The following is a 19730-nucleotide window of genomic DNA, read 5'->3' as shown; positions in this document are numbered from 1 at the left end:
TTATTGATGGTCTCCTTTGCTGTGCAAAAGCTTTTTATTTTGATGTAGTCCCATTTGTTTATTTTCTCTTTAGTTTCCATTGCCCTAGGAGCAGTATCAGTGAAGAAATTGCTTCGGCATATGTCAGCGATTTTTCTGGCTGTGGATTCCTCTAGTATTTTTATGGTTTCCCGTCTTATGTTTAAGTCCTGTATCCATTTTGAGTTTATTTTTGTGTATGGTGTAAGTTGGTGGTCTAGTTTCATTTTTTTGCATGTATCTGTCCAATGTTCCCAACACCCTTTATTGAAGAGACTGTCTTTTTTTTTTTTTTTTTTAATTTTATTGATTTTTTACAGAGAGAAAGGAAGAGTGATAGATAGTCAGAAACATCGATGAGAGAGAAACATCGATCAGCTGCCTCCTGCACACCTCCCACTGGGGATGTGCCCGCAACCAAGGTACAGGCCCTTGACCGGAATCGAACCCGGGACCCCTCAGTCCGCAGGCCGACGCTCTATCCACCAAGCCAAACCGGTTTTGGCGAAGAGACTGTCTTGACTCCATTGTATGTTCATGCCTCCTTTATCAAATATTAATTGGGCATAGTGATTTGGGTCGATTTCTGGGTTCTCTATTCTATTCCATTGATCTATATGTCTGTTCTTGTGCCAGTACCAGGCAGTTTTGAGAACAGTGGCTTTGTAATACAGCTTGAAATCTGGTATTGAGATCGCACCTACTTTGTTCTTCTTTCTCAGGATTGCTGCAGCTATTTGGGGTCTTTTTTAATTCCAGATGAATTTTTGTAGAGTTCGTTCTAGGTCTGTGAAATATGCCGTTGGTATTTTAATGGGGAGTGCTTTGAATCTATAGATTGCTTTGGATAGTATGATCATTTGAATGATGTTGATTCTCCCAATCCATGAACATGGTATGTTCTTCCATCTGTTTACATCTTCCTCTATCTCTTTTTTCAGTGTCCTGTAGTTTTCCACGTATAGGTCTTTTACCTCCTTAGTTAAGTTTATTCCTAGGTATCTTAATTTTTTTGGAGCAATGATAAATGGGATTGCTTTTTTAGTCTCTCTTTCTGTAAGTTCACTATTGGTATATAGAAATGCCATAGATTTCTTGGCGTTAATTTTCTATCCTGCTACATTGCCGAATTCATTTATTAAGTCTATTAGTTTTTTGATGGAATCTTTTGGGTTTTTTATGTACAATATCATGTCATCTGCAAATAAGGACAGCTTTACTTCTTCCTTTCCAATTTGGATGCCTTTTATTTCTTCTTCTTGTCTAATTGCAGTGGCTAATACTTCCAGTACTATGTCAAACAGGAGTGGTGAGAGTGGGCATCCCTGTCTTGTTCCTGTTCTTAGGGTAAATGGTTTTAGTTTTTGCCCATTGAGTATGATGTTAGCTGTGGGCTTATCATATATAGCTTTTATTATGTTGAGGTATGATCCTTCTATTCCCACCTTGTTGAGAGTTTTTATCAAGAAAGGGTGTTGGATTTTGTCAAATGCTTTTTCTGCATCAATTGATATGAGTATGTGATTTTTATCTCTCAATTTGTTTATGTGATGTAACATGTTTATTGATTTGCGGATATGGTACCATCCTTGCATTCCTGGGATAAATCCTACTTGGTCATGGTGTATGATCTTTCTGATGTAGTGCTGGATCCGATTTGTTAGAATTTTGTTGAGGATTTTGGCATCTATGTTCATGAGGGATATTGGCCTGTAATTCTCTTTCATCGTGTTGTCTTTATCTGGTTTTGGTATTAGGGTGATGATGGCTTCCTAGAATGAGCTTGGAAGTGTTCCTTCCTCTTGAATTTTTTGGAATAGTCTGAGGAGGATAGGTTTTAGTTCTTCCATGAATGATTGGTAAAACTCCCTTGTGAAGCCGTCTGGCCCTGGGCTTTTGTTTGCTGGAAGCTTTTTGATGACTGCTTCAATTTCTTCCATAGTTATTGGCCTATTGAGATGTTTAGATTCTTCCTGATTGAGTTTTGGAAGGTTGTATTTTTCTAGGAATATGTCCATTTCCTCCAGGTTGTCCAGTTTGTTGGAATAGAGTTGTTCATAGTATTTTTTAACAATCCTTTGTATTTCTGTGGGGTCTGTTGTTATTTCACCTCTTTCATTTCTGATTTTGTTTATTTGGGTCCTCTCTCTTTGCTTCTTGGTGAGCCTGGCTAGAGGTTCATCAATCTTGTTTATCCTTTCAAAGAACCAACTCTTGGTTTTGTCGATCTTTTGTATTGTTTTTTTGGTCTCTATGTCATTTATCTCCACTCTGATCTTTATTATTTCCTTCTGCTTACACTGGGCTTTTCTTGTTGCTCTCTTTATAATTCTTTGAGTTGTAGGGTTAGGTAATTTATTATCATTGTTTCTTGTTTTTTTGCAGTAGGCTTGTAGAGTTATGAACTTCCCTCTCAAGACTGCTTTCGCTGTGTCCTATAGATTTTGGATTGTTGTATTTTTATTGTCATTTGTTACCATGATGTTTTTTATTTCTTCCTTGATCTCTCTGGTAACCCAGTCATTGTTTAATAGCATGCTGTTTAGTCTCCATGTGTTTGATTTTTTTTGGATTGTTTTTAATGTATTTGATTTCCAGTTTTATGCCACTGTGATCTGAGAAGATGCTTGATATGATTCCTATCTTCTTGAATTTGAAGAGACTTTGCCTATGACCCAACATATGGTCTATCTTTGAAAATGACCCAACATATGGTCTATCTTTGTAAATGACCCATGTGCACTTGAGAAGAATGAATATTCTGTGGCTTTGGGGTGAAATGTTCTGAAGATGTCAATTAATTCCATCTGGTCTAGTGAGTCATTTAGGATTGATGTTTCTTTGCTGATTTTTTGTTTACAGGATTTGTCCAGTGGTGATAGTGGGGTATTAAAGTCTCCTACTATGATTGTATTGCTGTCAATCTCTCCCTTGATATCCTCCAGGAGTTTTTTTATGTATTTGGGTGCTCCTGTATTGGTGTGTATGTGTTTACCAGAGTTATTTCTTCTTGCTGGATTGCTCCCTTTAGTATTATGAAGTGGCCTTTCTTATCTCTTGTTATGTCCTTCACTTTGAGATCTAATTTGTCAGATATAAGTATTGCTACCCCAGCTTTTTTTTTCATTTCCATTCGCCTGAAAAACCTTTTTCCATCCCTTCACCCTCAGTCTGTGTGCGTCTTTTTTTTCTAAGGTGGGTTTCTTGTAGACAGCAGATATATGGGTCATGTTTTCTTATCCAATCCGTTACGTATGTCTTTTGATTGGGGCATTTAATCCATTTACATTTAAAGTTATTATTGATAGGTACTTATTTGTTGCCATTTTTATTCTTTACCCCTGTGTTCCTTCTTTGCTTCCTTTTTTTTTTTTTACAGCAGATCCTTTAGTATTTCTTGCATTGCTGGTTTGGTGTTAATAAATTCTCTTTTGTTTTTTTTTTTGTCTGTGAAGCTCCTGATTTCACCTTCAATTTTGATTGATAGCCTTGCTAGGTACAGTATTCTTGGATTCAGACCTTTCCTTTGCATGACTTTGTATATTTCATTCCATTCCCTTCTGGCCTGATGAGTTTCTGTTGAGAAATCAGTCGCTAGTCCGACGGGGGTTCCTTTGTAGGTAACTTTCTGTCTCTCTCTGGCTGCTTTTAAGATTCTTACTTTGTCGTTGGTGTTTACCAATTTAATTATAATGTGGCTTGGCGTCGGTCTTTTGGGGTTCATTTTGCTTGGGACTCTATGAGCTTCTTGGATTTGTGTGGGTTTTTTCTTCCCTATATCAGGGAAGTTTTCTGTCATTATTTCTTCAAACAGGTTTTCTATTCCTTGCTCAGTTTCCTCTCCTTCTGGAACCCCAATTATGCCGATGTTGTTTTGTTTCGTGTTGTCCCAAAGTTCCCTTATGCTCTCCTCCTGCTTTTTAATTTTTTTTTCTAGAAGCTGCTCTACTTGGGTATTTTTTCCTACCTTGTCTTCTAGCTCACTGATGCGTTCCTCTGCTTCTTCTAGTCTACTCCTGATGCTTTCTATTGAGTTCTTTACAGCAGTGATGTCATTTTTTATTTCTTCCTGGTTCTTCTTCATTTCCTCTTGGTTCTTACTCATATTGTCGAATTTGTCTTCCATTCTTTTCAGCCACCTTATGACCATTTCTCTGAATTCTTTCTCTGACAGGTTGCTTGCCTCCATTTCGTTTACTTCCTTTTCTGGTGATGCCTGCTTTTCTTTCATATGCGGGCTGTTTTTTTGTCTCCGCATGGTCTCTCTTCTCCGGGTGTCTGGTTATGTAGTTCTCTCTCTCCTGCATTGATTTAAAGGCGCAAAATACAACACAACCAGGTACAACACACAAGGCACTGAACAGAAATGTATTCACGATATTAATAACCCCAAATAAAGGTGACCACCAGAGAAAGTCAAATAGGGGATAGGAAAGAAGAAGAGAAAAAAAGAAAGAAAGAAAGGAGTGCCAAAATGAAATTGGGAAAAGGAAAAAAAAAAGTAAGAGAGAAAAGAAAGAGAATAAGAAAGAAAATGGGAACAATTATATATATGGGGAGAAAACTCCATAGAACAGCCACTAATCCCATCAAATGCCAGCAACTAGTACCTGGAGATAAATACAAACTACAAACAACCACTAATATCAAAGCGAGGTGAGGGAAAACAGAAGCAAAAAACAAAGCAAACAAATAAAACAAAAAAACATAAGCAAACCAATCTCACAAACAAGCATAAAAAATCGATGTAATCAACATTCAAGCAAACAACAACAAAAGGACAGAGAGAAAAACAATTTTTTGGATAGTGAAGACAGAGAAGAGAGAGTTCTGTATGAACTCAGAGCAGGGGAGTGGAAATTAGATATATAAGTAGGGTGAAACTTTAACAGGGGGTAAAAAGAAAGAATAGGGAAAATCTAAAGCAGGAGAAGGGTAAGAGAAACAGAACAACAAAAGGGGAAAAGTTAGGAATAGATTGATGGCCACAAGGTAGAGTTGAGATCGAGTAGAATGATGCTAAAGGAAAGATGAAAATAGAATGTAGAACACTAATCTCAAAGTCAAATAAAGAGAAAATAAAATGACACTTTTTTTAAAAAAAGGAAAAATAGTAGTAGTAATAATACTGATTCAAAATAAAAATGTAATAATTAAAAAGGTAAAATCAAATGAGGAAAAAAGAAAAACATTAGTTTTTTATGTAAAAGATGAAAAAAATAAAAAAAAATAATAAAATAAATTAAAAAAAATAAATAAAATGTGCAGTAGTGAAGGTCATTCACTTCCTCTGTTGTTCTGTTTGGCACGCCTGTTTCCCAGTCAAGACAGTATTGCAGTTCCCTGCGTTCCACTGCTCCTCAGTTTTGTAAGTCAGTCCTGATTTTTAAGCAGGCAGTGTGTCTTACTTTCTTGTATTCCTTTATTTGTGATTACACAAGAGTCAATTTGTGATTCAACCCTTGGGTGGCAGTGTTTCTGGATTGACCTCCGGGTCTATAGGTCCTCTCTAGCCTGTGCTTAGGTCCTGCTTTCCCTGTGGCACTCAATACCGGTTTGTGGGAGTGGGCTACCCCAGAGCTGGCTCTCCGACGGTCACTCCTCGCTCCAATCCCCAGGTTCCAGAAAAACAACTTTCCCCTGCAGTCTCCTAGGGTGTCCCCAACTGGGTGATCCCATGCACTGAGCTCAGCAATTAGAAGCAAGGATTTAAAGAGGAGAAAGCGCAAGTGTGCGAACTCCGGGGCTGCGCGCAAGTCTGCCCAGTCCTCCCCCCCCACCCCCCGTGTCCACTCAGCTGGCACACTTTTAAAATTTTTAGGCTGTCCTTCTGCGTCAGATCAAAATTGGTTGCTTTTTAGAGATCCCCTCTGTTAGCAGCTCTGATGACCCCCTTCCACATTCACGGATCATGCCAGCCCCAACAGCCACGGATTTTTCTAGGCGCAGACTTCCCCTGGTCCTCCACCTCCCACAGTCCACGCGTTTCTCTGTCCTGCCGGGACCACAGACCTCATCTTATCCCAGGCAAAATCTGACCTTTTCGTGGTGGAGTGTAGATCTCCCCCGAATCCACATGTTTGCGCCAATTGGGGACCGGTGCTCTGGGGTTCGCAGCTGTTCGGTGGGTGCCGCAGTTGTAGATTTTCAGGCTTCCTATAACATCCACTTTCCCCTTCAAGATGGTGCGGTCTCCGTGTCCGAGCCGGTGGCTCTGGGAGCGAACCCAGCAGCAGTGGGGGCTGCCCGGTCAGGGGAGCCCCATCCATCAGTCCCCCACCTTCTCCTGGAGTATAGCTGTCCCTAACTCACCAACAGACACTCCACGTGCGACTCTCAGCTGTTCTTTCTGTCTGCTCTGGGACAAGGCTCGGGACACGTCTGTCTATTCCACTGCCATTTTTTTCTCCTAGGCCATGGTATTTTGTGGAACAGCCACACTCAATGGGCCAAAGAGCCACATGTGGCTCGTGAGCCGCAGTTTGCCGACCACGGCCCTAGGTAAAGCATCTCCATTAATGGACTCACCTGTTTGGGATTCTTTCTTTTGAATTTTGGCCTCATAGTTTTTTATTCCTTTTTTTTTTTTTTAAAGCTTTCCAATGCCCTTTAAGGGAAGTTTTTGAATATGCTCTCCAGTTCTAATGCTCTCAGCAAGAATTGTTTTGTACTACTTAGTTTGTTATTACTGGAGGCAGAAGTTCTTAACTTGCATTTTTGAATATTGAATGTGTTTGTTTCTATTTTTTGGTTCCATTTTAGTTTTTTATCCATGATTTCTATTTATGTCTTGCCTATAAATGCTTTTATAAAAAATTGAATTTATTGAGGTGACACTGGTTAACAAAATTATACACGTTTCAGGTGCACAATTTGACACATCATTTGTACACTGTATTGTGGGTTCACCACCCCAAGTCAATCTTTTTCCATCACCATTTATCCCCCCTATACCCTCAAACTCCTGCCCTGCTTGCAATCACCACATTGTTGTCCATATCCATGAGTTCTTTCTCTTATTTTCTTTGTTGCTCTATTTCTCCAGCTTTCCACCTAGCCCTCCACCCCCAGATGTCAGCCTATTCTCTATGAGTCTGTCTCTGTTTTGCTTGTTAGTTCATTTTGTTCATTAGATCCACATATGAGTGAAATCACATGGTACTTGTCTTTCTCTGTATCACCTGTAAATAGTTCTAACAATTGAAGGAAATTATGAGGAAGTATACTTGGCAGTCACAATGGCTTCTCAATCTTATTTTCTTCATTTTTTGTTTTTAAATTATTTTTCTTTTTCTTTTTTAAATATATTTTATTGATTTTTTTGCAGAGAGGAAGGGAGAGGGAGAGAGAGTTAGAAACATTGATGCGAGAGAAACATCAATCAGCTGCCTCCTGCACGCTCCCTACTGGGGATGTGCCCACAACCAAGGTACACATGCCCTTGACCGGAATCGAACCCGGGACCCTTCAGTCCCCAGGCCAACGCTCTATCCACTGAGCCAAACCGGATAGGGCTTAAGTTATTTTTCTGATTTTGTTTTAGCATCTTTTACTCCTGAAGATTTTTTTTTTTTTGTCAATTGATAATCTGATTACATAAGTAATTCAGTATTCAACAATTGAAGTTGATAGCAGCTGTCTTATTTTTTTAGGCTATTTCACTGTTATACCGTTAAGTTATTGCTGCTGTTAAATCTTGTCTAGCATCTCTATATATAAAAGCCTAAACAACTGTTACGACTGGTCAACCAGTCGCTATGATGTGCACTGACCACGAGGGGCAGACACTCAATGCAGGAGCTGCCCCCTGGTAGTCAGTGTGCTCCCACAGCCAACCTCCATCAGCCCGGCCAACCTCCTATGGTCTCTCCCCCCGGCTGGCTGTCCCCAATCAGCCCTGATCAGGACTGGGCGAGACAGCCCTGATTGGCCCCGATCACTGGTTAGGCTGAGGGACCCCATCTGTGCATGAATTCATGCACCAGGCCTTTAGTTTATAAAGATTAATATGTACCTGTTTATGGACTGAGGTAAATTTATCTGGTGTAAATTTTCTCATTTCTAGGACACTTTCTTTATGAATAGCAAACCCGAAAGATGTAAAAGCGAACTACCTGATGGTGATGATTCTGTACTTAGGATAAGCACCATTGCTTCAGCTATTGCAGATGCATCAGTGAGTACTGATCCTTCCCAACTTGCTGCCATGATCAAGGCACTTTCAAATAAAACCAGAAAGAAGACTTTTCAGGAAGATGGTGAACAACAGGACGTTTCCATTGTGTCTCATTTCATATCTAATGATTTAGAAAAAAGTAATGGATCCAGTGCATTTGATATGGAGAAATACCTTACAAAAACAGAAGTTAGTAGATGTGAAGATGGACTGGGAAACTTTTCAAGAACTGGCGTGTCTAACATTTGGGATTTATCTTTGCCAAAAGAACGTACCACACAAGACATCCATACAGTGGACTTAGATGCTACTAGTGTAAGTGTAAGGGAATCAGAAGAAAATACACCAGCTGTTTATTATGGTGAAAACAGACAGAGTGAAAACCAGGAATCATTTAGAACAACAGACTCTTCAAATTCAGTTATTACAAATATAAGAGAGAGTGAGAGTGCAATAGTTGATGTGAAGACATATTCCATTGATGACAAATTACCAGATACTGGTAATAGTGAAAAAGCTACCTCAATACCCATTCCAACATCTAATAGTCATTCATTAGTAAAGAGCCCCTTTTGGCTGTCAGAAGAGTGTGAAGAAATGCAAACTAATAGAGAAAATCAGAGGCAAAATGAATATGTTAGTGAAACAAGTAGCAGTGAAAAGCATGTGACTTTTGGAAAACATTTCTTAATCTCATCTAAAAATGTTGGTAAGTATCAGAGTAATTGATCACATTTCACAAAATTATACAGAGTAGGTTTTTTTCCTGTTCTCATTAGAATCTATACCTTTCTGATAGATTTGAAAAATTCTTCTCCTGAGCATGGTGGACATAGTTCAGAAGATGATCAGGATAGCTTCAGACCTTCCACCACTCCACTGAGTCATTCTTCTCCTAGTGAAGTTTCTGGAACAAGTTTATCAGGGTAGGTGCTTACCTTTTTTTTAAATAATAAAAATACATGCTCAATATAAGAAAAAAGTATATAAAAGAAAATTATAGATTCATTGCTCAAAAGTAACCATTGTAAGTATTTTGTCAATTTCATTCAAGCCATTTTTTGTGCAAATTGCTATATTCTTGTTCTTGCCACTTACAATAATTCCCTGTATTTAAAAGAAAATTAATAATGTTACAGATTGTGTAATGAATCTTTCATGGTTTGCATGCTCCTGGTGGATACTGACTACATTATTTCTGCCATTTTAGTGATATTGAGATGAACAAATTTGCTCATGAAATTTTTTCTGTGTTTTCACTGATTTCCTTAGGATAGATATCTAGAAATGAAATTACCAGGTTGGGAGTAAGCCCTCAGCCTGGCCTGCACCCTCTTGCAGTCTGGGATCCCCCCAGGGGGATCGGGCCTAAGCCGGTAGTCAGACATCTCTCTCGCAGTCCGGGCTCTCTCAGTCTTGGACCCCTCGCTCCTTACTGCCCGCCGGCAGCAGAGGCGGGAGAGTTTCCCGCCACCACCGCTGCACTCGCCAGCTGTGAGCCTGGCTTCTGGCTGAGCGGCGCTCCCCCTGTGGGAGCGCACTGACCACCTGGGGGCAGCTTGTGTGTTGAGCGTCTGTCCCCTGGTGGTCAGTGTGCAGCATAGTGACCAGACGTTCTGCTAGTCGTTCTGCTGTTCGGTCGATTTGCATATTAGGGTTTTATTATATAGGATTTGTATTTTTAACACCAGTAAGATGGGTAAATACTTTTTCAAGAGTTAGAATAAGAAACTTCACAGATTTTAGGACAAGTTTATCAGGGTAGGCGTAAACTAACTTAACCAAATTATAAGAACTTTCTAAAGTTCAATTTTTGTAAAGGTGTAAGTTAACATTCAAAAATTATGGACATCTATAGATATATGTATGTATCTATATATAATTTTTGACAGTAAATTTATTGCTTTATCAAATATATATATATTCATGGATAGACAAAATTAGATTTACCGCTATAATAAAATAAATAATGCAGTCATTAACCAATAATATAAGAATAAACTTTTGTGTACTCACAACTGTAAACTCAGTCCTGTATAGTGCAGAGGCTGAAGATTAGTAAGATTGTAGGCAAAACAGGATTGGCTTTTGCTAGTGTAGATAATGTTAAATAAGAGAATGGACAACTCCAGTCACAAGGTGTTTTTTCTTTCAGGTGTGCTTCAGAATCATTTGGCTCAGCAGCTCATCATCAGAAGCCCCCCTGTGAGAGTGAGTTGTCTCAGTTGATGTGTCCAGAGGCTAGTGTGAGTAGGCTCACTTACGTGTCTGAACAAGAGAGCACCTGTCCCACCATGGCCTCAGATCATGGCCTTGAGGACTGCAAGGTGGGCAGCACTTTTATTATTTCTTTAGTAAGACTTCTGGCTCTAAAGTGTTACTGATGTAGGGTTCAGACTGAAGTTCCTGCCTGTATACTTTCTGTTGCCATTTTTATCTTTAAAATGGGGGGTGGCAGGGGTACAAGGAAGGGAGAGGGAGGGAAGGGAGAAAGAGAGGAGAATCAAACCATTTCTCATGTTGGGTAGGCACTAGAGGTACAAATATTTTAGTATCTGCCCTTAAACATTCTCAGTCTGGTGGAAGACATACATGCAAGACACACACTGTAGTGAAATGCACTGTGCTGGACCTATGCTCTGGGTATTCAGAAGGAGATAACAAAAAATATGACTAGGGTGTCGCTAGGAGGGATAATAATGTACTAGTATTGAAGCCATCTTTTTTAGGACTACTTGGACTTAGTTAGGGAAGAAGCAGACAACAAATGGGGGAAGACATGGAATTGTAAATACAGACTGCATTTGAGGGACTTCAAGAAGTTTGGAATGGCTCTAGTGAATCAGGTACTTTGGGCAAAGAGGAGAGGCCAAACCAAGAAGCATCTTTGTGGGTTTGAAGGTTCTTAAGCAGAACACTGACATGATCTGTGTTGATGTTTTTAAAGCTCATTGCAGTAGCAATGTGGAGGAGTCATTGAGAGGGGCAAGATAAGGACCATTTCACTGAAAGCTGCCTTTAAAAATTTATTTATTTTTTAAATTTAAATTCTTTATTGTTTAAAGTATTACATATGTATCTTTTTCCCTCCATTGACACCTCCCTGGCTGCTCGCACCCCCAGCACATGCCCTCACCCCCCTACTGTCTGTGTCCATTGGTTATGCTTATATGCATGCATACAAGTCCTTTGGTTGATTTCTTACCCCCACCCCTGCCTTCCCTCTGAGGTTTGATGGTCTGTTCGATGCTTCTATGTCTCTGGATCTATTTTTGTTCATCAGTTTATGTTGTTCATGACAGTTGTCTTTTAGATGATGATTTTAGATGTTGGGTCTCTATGTTCTTAGCATAGTGGTTAAGAGCTGAATTGTAGAGAAACATCGATCACACCATCAAACCTCGGAGGGAAGGTAGGGGAGGGTGTGGGTAAGGAGGAGAGATCAACCAAAGGACTTGTATGCATGCATATGGGCCTAACCAATGGACACAGACAACAGGGGGGTGAGGGCATGAGTGAGGGGGGTGAGGGGGGTAATGGGGGAAGAAGGACACATATGTAACACCTGAATCAATAAAGAAATTTTTTAAAAAAAGCTGAATTGTACAGTCAGATGGCTACTCTGCTACTTTCAGATGGATACAATCTCCCCAAGCTGTTTCTTCATCTGTAAGGAGGGACAGTGATGTGAGGACAGGGCTTGGTAGCAAGAACGTACCACTGAATACATACAGGCTCTTGTTATTTTTATTTATTGATTGATTAAGTGATGGATGGATGGATGGATGGATGGATGACTGGCAAATAATTTGTTTATCAGTGTCTTTATTTCTAAAGCTTTGATCCAGAAGAAAATTTCAGACCAAGTACCAAAAATAACCAATGAGGTTAAGTGCATCTTAAGTTGTGTGTAACAGTTGCGGATGTCACCCCTGAGGTGATGCATTATAAAGAAATGAGTGTATTAACATTGACTAGGGCTATTACTTCATACTTAAGAAAGCAGAACCACATAACTTAGATATTTGAAAAGACTTTGGTGCTCATAAAAATGAGCATTTTCAAATATGACAGCAGTATCTATCCTATATAATAAATAGATAATATGCAAATTGACTGTTGCCTTCACACAAGATGGCCGCCCCCATGTGGTCACAAAATGGCCACCACAAGATGGCCAGCAGGGGAGGGCAGTTGTGGGCGATCAGGCCAGCAGGGGAGGGCAGTTGTGGGCGATCAGGCCAGCAGGGGAGGGCTGTTGGTGGTGATCGGGCCAGCAAGGGAAAGCAGTTGGGGACGACCAGGCCGGCAGGGGAGGGCAGTTGGGGGTGATTAGGCCGGCAGGGGAGTGGTTAGGGGGTGAGCATGCTGGCAGGCAGAAGCGGTTAGCAGCAATCGGGCAGATAGGCAGGCGAGCAGTTGGGAGCCAGCAGTCCCGGATTGTGAGAGGGATGTCCGACTGCCAGTTTAGGCCTGATCTTATGGGGCTCAGGCCTAAACCGGCAGTTGGACATCCCCCGAGGGGTCTCAGATTGGAGAGGGTGCAGGCTGGGCTGAGTGACACTCTCCCCCCAGTGCACGAATTTCTTTTTTTTCTTTTTTTTTTTTTTGGAATGTCCAGTGTTTATTAAGTTAATCAGAGAAGGGGTGATGATGGAGACAGTGGTGGGAAGAACATTTCAATATAAGAAGGGAAGGAGAGTAGAGAGTGTAGGATAGTGGTCATGCCATCCTTTTTTTTCTTATTAAGGTATTATATGTGTACATATCCCAGTGCACGAATTTCTTGCACTGGTCCTCTAGTCCTATCTAATAAAAGAGTAATATGCAAATTAACCATCACTCCGCTACACCCCCAGCCACGCCCACAAAGCCAATCAGGAGCGAATATGCAAATAAACCCAACCAAGATGGCTACGGCCACAGAGAGCAGGAGGGAGGCTTGGGTTTCCCCGGCGATGGAGGAAGCCAAGCTTTCCGCACACCCTGGCTGGCCCAGGCCTCCGCTTAAGGCTACAAAGTTTCAATTAGAGAAGATACATAAGTCCAAAAATAAATGGCTGCCGCCACAGAGCAAGCAGAAGGCTTGGCTTCACTCCAGTCTACAAAGTTTCAGTTGTAGAAGATAAATAAATCCCAGATACCAGGGCCTCCACTTGGGTCGCCAGGGGGCGTGGCCAGCCTGCATACCACCACAGGCCCCTCACCCAGGCCGCCCCACACCCCAAGGGAACCCCCACCCTGATCTGGGACACCCTTCAGGGCAAACCAGCTGGCCCCCACCCGTGCACCAGGCCTCTATCCTATCTAATAAAAGAGTAATATGCAGATTGACCATCACTCCAACACACAAGATGGCTGCCCCCATGTGGTCAAAGATCCTGCCCCCATGTGGACACAAGATGGCCACCACAAGATGGCCAGCAAGAGAGGGCAGTTGGGAGGGACCAGGCCAGCAAGGGAGGGCAGTTGGGGGCAATCAGGCCAGCAGGGGAGGGCAGTTGGGAGGGACCAGGCCTGCAAGGGAGGGCAGTTAGGGGTGACCAAGCCAGCAGAGGAGGGAAGTTGGGGGTGACCAGGCCTGCAGGGAGGGCAGTTGGGGGGGGTCCCCAGGCCTGCAGGGGAGGGCAGTTAGGGGTGACCAGGCCTGCAGGGGAGGGCAGTTAGGGGTGACCAGGCCTGCAAGGGAGGGCAGTTAGGGGCAAACAGGCTGGCAGGGGAGCAGTTAGGCATCAATCAGGCTGGCAGGGGAGTGGTTAGGGGGTGATCAGGCTGGCAGGCAGAAGCGGTTAGGGGCAATCAGGAAGGCAGGCAGGCGAGCAGTTGGGAGCCAGCAGTCCTGGATTGTGAGAGGGATGTCTGACTGCCCGTTTAAGCCGGTTGGATCAGGCTTAAACGGGCAGTCAGACATCCCTCGAGGGGTCCCAGATTGGAGAGGGTGCAGGCTAGGCTGAGGGACACCCTTCTCCCCCATGCACGAATTTCGTGCACCGGGCCTCTAGTATATATATATCAAAGCATAATATGTAAATCGACTGGACGGCAGAACGACCAGTGAGTTTTGACACGCACTGACCACCAGGGGTCAGATGCTCAACGCAGGAGCTGCCCCCAGCCCGCAGGCCCTGATGGCCTGATCGGGGCCTATTGGCCAACCTTTTGGTCCTTCACCCCAGCCAGTAGGCTGCGATTGCCTATTGGGGAATGAGGAACTGGGGATGGGTGGCGACGGACACGGACGGCACTGGGGCCCCGATTGCCCCACTAGTCACCCCACACACAGAGGGTGACAGGTGGCGGCAGGGGGCGGGGCCGGTTGCCGACAGCCAGGGACGATCAGTCCTGATTGCAGGCCAGGCCTAGGGACCCTACTTATGCATGAATTTCGTGTGCCGGGCCTCTAGTAGACAAATAATGTGGGTGGGAGAGAGAGCCTTTGAACTGGCTATGTGTTGATTCTTAACTTCATGTTGATGTCATTTGAAAGCTTGCTCACTGCCCTCCCTGTCCCATTCCTTTGTTAACTAATTTACTTAGATTTTTATTGTACAGTTTAGAAGGAAAAATTAATAAAATTTTACAAAATTAGTTGTCTCTTGTCCATTATGTAAATTTTTTCAGAAATAGAATTGGTGTATACCTCCTCTTTAATCTCCTCATAATTATTTCTATAAAATAATGCAAAAAATTTTAAAACTTAATGCTGCATTTCATAGCTGCAAAACTACATTTTTTGTGTGTAAGCCAACTTTTTTTCCAAAGTTAACATTGTTTAGGTCTCTTTATTATGGTATTTGAATTTGTAATAATCTATGGATTATTTCTAAAAAATTTTTGTCACTCAGAGTGATTTCACCAGTGAGTTGAGCACTACAATTATTCGAGCCAGTCCAATTCCACCAGAGGAACAGGCTGTGGAAAAGTTGAGCGAAAAAGATTCTCTTCAAGGTAGAGGAAAAAAAACATTATCACATATTATCCAGAAAAAGTCAGATACAGAAAGAATGACTGAAACTACTTCTCTGAGTAGCAAACCTGAAGATGTAAAACCTAACTTTAGATTTAGTGAAGATCTTTCCCCCAAAAGTGAAGATCTATCGGAAACCACTGCCACCGGTTTGACCACAAACTCCAGTGAATTGGACCAGATCAACCTGGCTCATCTGAGCAAGTCAGGTCCCAGGCACCCGATTGTGTCAGCAATGCCACGCCTCCCTGTGACACTCCAGGCATCTGTGAACGAAAGTGAGAGAGTAACTTCAGAACATACGTCAACTACCAACAGTGCATTGAGTGGCCAGGTTCTTCATCAGATGGCCTCTGGAAGCCAGTGTGCCTCAGTTCCCAGCTCTGTGATTTATGGCTCTGCTTTCGACATGCAGAACATTCCCACCTCAGTTCCTGCACTGTTGACTCGACATTCTTTAGCCACAGCTCCCTTTGCCCAGCAGTATTTGGGAACACTACCTGCAGCTGGAAATGTGGCTTTGCCCCCGTGCTATACAGGCAGCACCACCGTCTCTGGGTTCTCAGGAAGCTGTTCTTACCCTGCTGTCACAGGCGAGCATGTTCAGAACTCTGTGGCTGTGGACATTTGTCTAGGACAAAATATCAGCTCTGGATTGATGGGTACTTCTTCCCTTTGTAACCCATATTCTAATACCACACATCAGAATCTTCTAACTACAGCAAAATCTTTTCCTGTGCAGTCTATTGGTGCAAATTATGGAATTGAACCATGGGATTCAGGAATGATGTCAGGATTTGGTGAGATGCTTTTGCTGTTATTGCCTGTTGTTGCTTGCTATTACTTAAAATTGAGTTTTCTCAAATGACACCATAAAAACTAGTTTTGTTTCAAGGAGATAATGATGGGCCTGAGTTTCTCATAAGTTTTTTCCTTTGTCCTGAATTTGGAATACAGACTACATATTTCTGGGCAAGGGTCCTTGAAGTGACCTTAGAAAAATATGAAAACTTATGTAGATGAAACTCCCAATACCTTTGTCTTCCTGTCTGTTGTGTTCTGCACATGTGTTCTGTTAGTCTTTCAACTAGGAAATGTCCAGTTTAGAGTCACCTCTCTGAAGGAGTGAGTCTCTTCCAACTTTTAAGTCTTGGAGGGTTACTGTTGTGGTAGTGAGAGAGGGAACCCGCCCATTTCTGTCTGTAATAGCTGAACTGCCCCTGATTCTCTTGTTGATGGTCACTCTGCCAAGCAGAGCTGGGTGTCGTGCTTTTTCTGACCCGGTACACACAGCCACTGGAGTGCTGTCTTCAAGGAAATTCCAGCGTAACTGCATAAGGATGGTGAAAAGACTGGTTGTATTAAAAATCCAAGTTAGAACCTCTATCATTTCTTATTAGGTTAGGGAGTAGCTTATATTTGTGGGAGAAAAAAGGAAGAGATTATAATAAGTAGTAACGTCTGAAAGTTGATCAGCTTTAAGTTGTGAGCTTGATTAGTTTTAATTGTTCTGATTCCTTGGCTGGATTCAGCAGGAAATAATTGTTGGCCAACCTATTCTGAAGTTTAGAGAAAGAATATCAAGGAGCCTGAAGACCTGGAGCACTTTATACCATAGCTCTGGGTAAACAAGTAGTCTTCTATAAAATTTCCATTTAACTAGCTGTGCATTTAATCAGGTATTCACTATAACTTGCATTTTTGACTATGCTTTATATTTACCCAGGGAATGTAAGAGTACCTGAGGAAGTGAAGTTTCCTCATGCTTGCTGTGTTGGTATTGCTTCACAAACCCATCTTAGTGTACTTAATCCAACCACCCGCTGGCTGCAGGTCAGCATAGGAGTTCTCAGTGTTAGTGTTAATGGTGAAAAGGTAAGTTTTCATTAACTTTCTCTTTGGACTTAACAATTGCATTATGATTAATGCTGGATTTCTTTTTTGTCTAATATGTCCTTTTATACTGGGAGTATGTCCCTCCTCTTATACCTTGCACAAAATCATTGGAATGGTATCTTTCTTGGTCCCTCTTTTGTAGTAATACTTCTGGTGTAAGAAGTGAAATCTGAATATGTTTCTAATTTTCTGCCAGTTATTATTTATTAATCATTATATTTAATTGTTATTTATTTATGAAATCATATATATGTTCTTTTAGTACTATTATTTAAACCACTGAAAGCTCTTGCGTTTCTAGTTTTGTTAAATGTGATTGAATATAAGTTACTGTCATTTATCAAAAAAACAAACAAGTTACTCTTAGGGGCCACACCTTTAGTAGTCTTTTTGACTAATTTATTATATTTTTACATGATCTTTTGAAATAACCTGGAAATATAATTTTTTTTAAAATATATTTTATTGATATTTCACAGAGAGGAAGGGAGAGGGACAGAGAGCTAGAAACATCGATGAGAGAGAAACATCGATCAGCTGCCTCCTGCACGCCCCCCACTGGGGATATGCCCGCAACCAAGGTACATGCCCTTGACCGGAATCGAACCTGGGACCCTTCAGTCCGCAGGCCGACGCTCTATCCACTGAGCCAAACCGGTTTCGGCTGGAAATATAATTTTAACATTAACTCTTATAGTGAGGATCTCTCACATGATCAATCACAGGTGTTACAGTTCTAGAATCAAAGTCTCCTTTTATGATTGAATATCATTGAGTAGGGAGGGTGGGAAATATGGACAACAGCTCCTGTTCTGAAATATCCTGATTTTGCAACCGCTACTTGCAGACTAGCATTGGTGGTCTACTCTCCCCTATTACATCCTAGTAATGGCCTTTTTCTGGTAAAATAAGATGGTCTCTACCCTACTCTCCTATTTTCCTAGTTTATACCCTCTGCTTTCATATCCTGAGGTTAGAGGAAAAGCAGATAGTTGAAGGAAAGGGTTGAGAGTAGAAGGTGGTGAGATTGAAGGCCTTCTCAGGAAGCAGTGTTGTCTCTGCAAGTGGGGGTAGAGAAGATGATCCCATTTACAGTGAGTGAGAAGGGAGGGTTTGGAGTGAATTACAATCATAGACTTGGAGGTGTGACAAGGAGTATTAGAGATCAGTCTAACCATTCTGCATTGTATCAGAAACTAGTCCTGGGGCCATGTACAGGGCTGTGAAGTGCTGTAATTTTCAGTTTCCTTTTCAAGGAAAGTGTGGGTATCAAAAACTGTGTTTGCTTTAAAATAGACTATGGGCCATGAATTCAACCTATCTTCATAAGGCTTCATGAGTTTGACTAATTGTACTCTACTGATAATGAGTTACAAGACTTGGTAGTTTTGAAGAGGTATTGAATGTCTAAGTTTGGTAGTTCAAGTGACTGGGGAATAGGATCTTTAACTGATTCTACTTCTTGATTTTCATTGTGAAGCCATTTTTTAACAAACCATGTGGCTCTTTGTTTTTTTTTTTAAGGTGGATCTTTTAGCATATCCTTGTTTAGTTTTCAAGAATAAAGTCATCATAAGACCTCATGCCACAGAAGAGATAAAAGTACTTTTCATACCATCTGATCCTGGGATTTTCAGATGTATTTTCAGTGTTGCTTCTTGGCCATTTACAGCAGATGCTGAGACAGTAGTCCAAGCAGAAGCCTTGGCAAGCAGAGTCATTCTCACCGCTGTTGCCGAGAACCCTGTGATTGAGGTAACTATTCGTAAGCGGATCTTTTAATGAAGGCCATATAACCTTAAAAGTAATATTTGGGGAAAAAATGAATTTGTGAGTAAATGTGCCACAAAGTTAACTTCCAGCTAAACATTAGTTCTTATTGTCTTCTTATTCCAAAATATAAAATTATTTGTGTTGTTTTATAGAAACACTAGAGGCCCGGTGCATGAAATTCGTGCACGGAGGTGGGTGTCCCTCAGCCCAGCCTGCACCCTCTCCAATCTGGGACCCCTCGAGGGATGTCCTACTGGGATTGGGCCTAAACGGGCAGTCGGACATCCCTCTCACAATCCAGGACTGCTGGCTCCCAACTGCTCGCCTGCCTGCCTTCCTGATTGCCCCTAACCACTTCTGCCTGCCAGCCTGATCACCTCCTAACCACTCCCCTGCCAGCCTGATTGATACCTAACTGCTCCCCTGCCAGCCTGATTGCCCCTAACGGCCCTCCCCTGCAGGCCTGGTCACCCCTAACTGCCCTTCCCTGCAGGCCTGGTCGCCCCCAACTTCCCTCCTCTGCCGGCCTGGTCACCCCTAACTGCCCTCCCCTGCAGGCTTGATCGCCCTCAACTGCCCTCCCTTGCAGGCCTGGTCCCTCCCAACTGCCCTCCCCTGCTGGCCATTTTGTGGTGGCCATCTTGTGTCCACATGGGGGCATCCATCTTTGACCACATGGGGGCAGCCATCTTGTGTGTTAGAGTGATGGTCAATCTGCATATTACTCTTTTATTAGATAGGTTAGAGGCCTGGTGCACGGGTGGGTGCCAGCTGATTTGCCCTTAAGGGTGTCCCGGATCAGGGTGGGGGTTCCCTTGGGGTGTGGGGCGGCCTGGGTGAGGGGCCTGTGGTGGTTTGCAGGCTGGCCATGCCCCTCTGGCGACCCAAGCAGAGGCCCTG

The 19730-nt window shown here is 42.3% G+C and overlaps 1 protein-coding gene across 1 annotated transcript in view; it reads left to right on the top strand.

Annotated features, from left to right (window-relative positions):
- CEP192 (centrosomal protein 192) overlaps positions 1-19730 on the top strand; it is a 100258-nt gene that overhangs the window by 35677 nt on the left and 44851 nt on the right. The window contains exons 15-20 of the mRNA XM_080684756.1: positions 8084-8903; positions 8994-9120; positions 10350-10521; positions 15040-15961; positions 16888-17036; positions 18582-18812. Of these exons, the coding sequence (XP_080540882.1) occupies positions 8084-8903; positions 8994-9120; positions 10350-10521; positions 15040-15961; positions 16888-17036; positions 18582-18812 (2421 nt within the window). The remainder of the gene's footprint in view (positions 1-8083; positions 8904-8993; positions 9121-10349; positions 10522-15039; positions 15962-16887; positions 17037-18581; positions 18813-19730) is intronic.

The sequence above is a fragment of the Plecotus auritus genome (assembly GCF_963455305.1).
Source record: "Plecotus auritus genome assembly, chromosome: 8".
NCBI classification, from domain to species: Eukaryota; Metazoa; Chordata; class Mammalia; order Chiroptera; family Vespertilionidae; genus Plecotus; species Plecotus auritus.
Note: the sequence above shows the minus strand (reverse complement) of the source record. Positions and strands in the feature narration are given on the sequence as shown.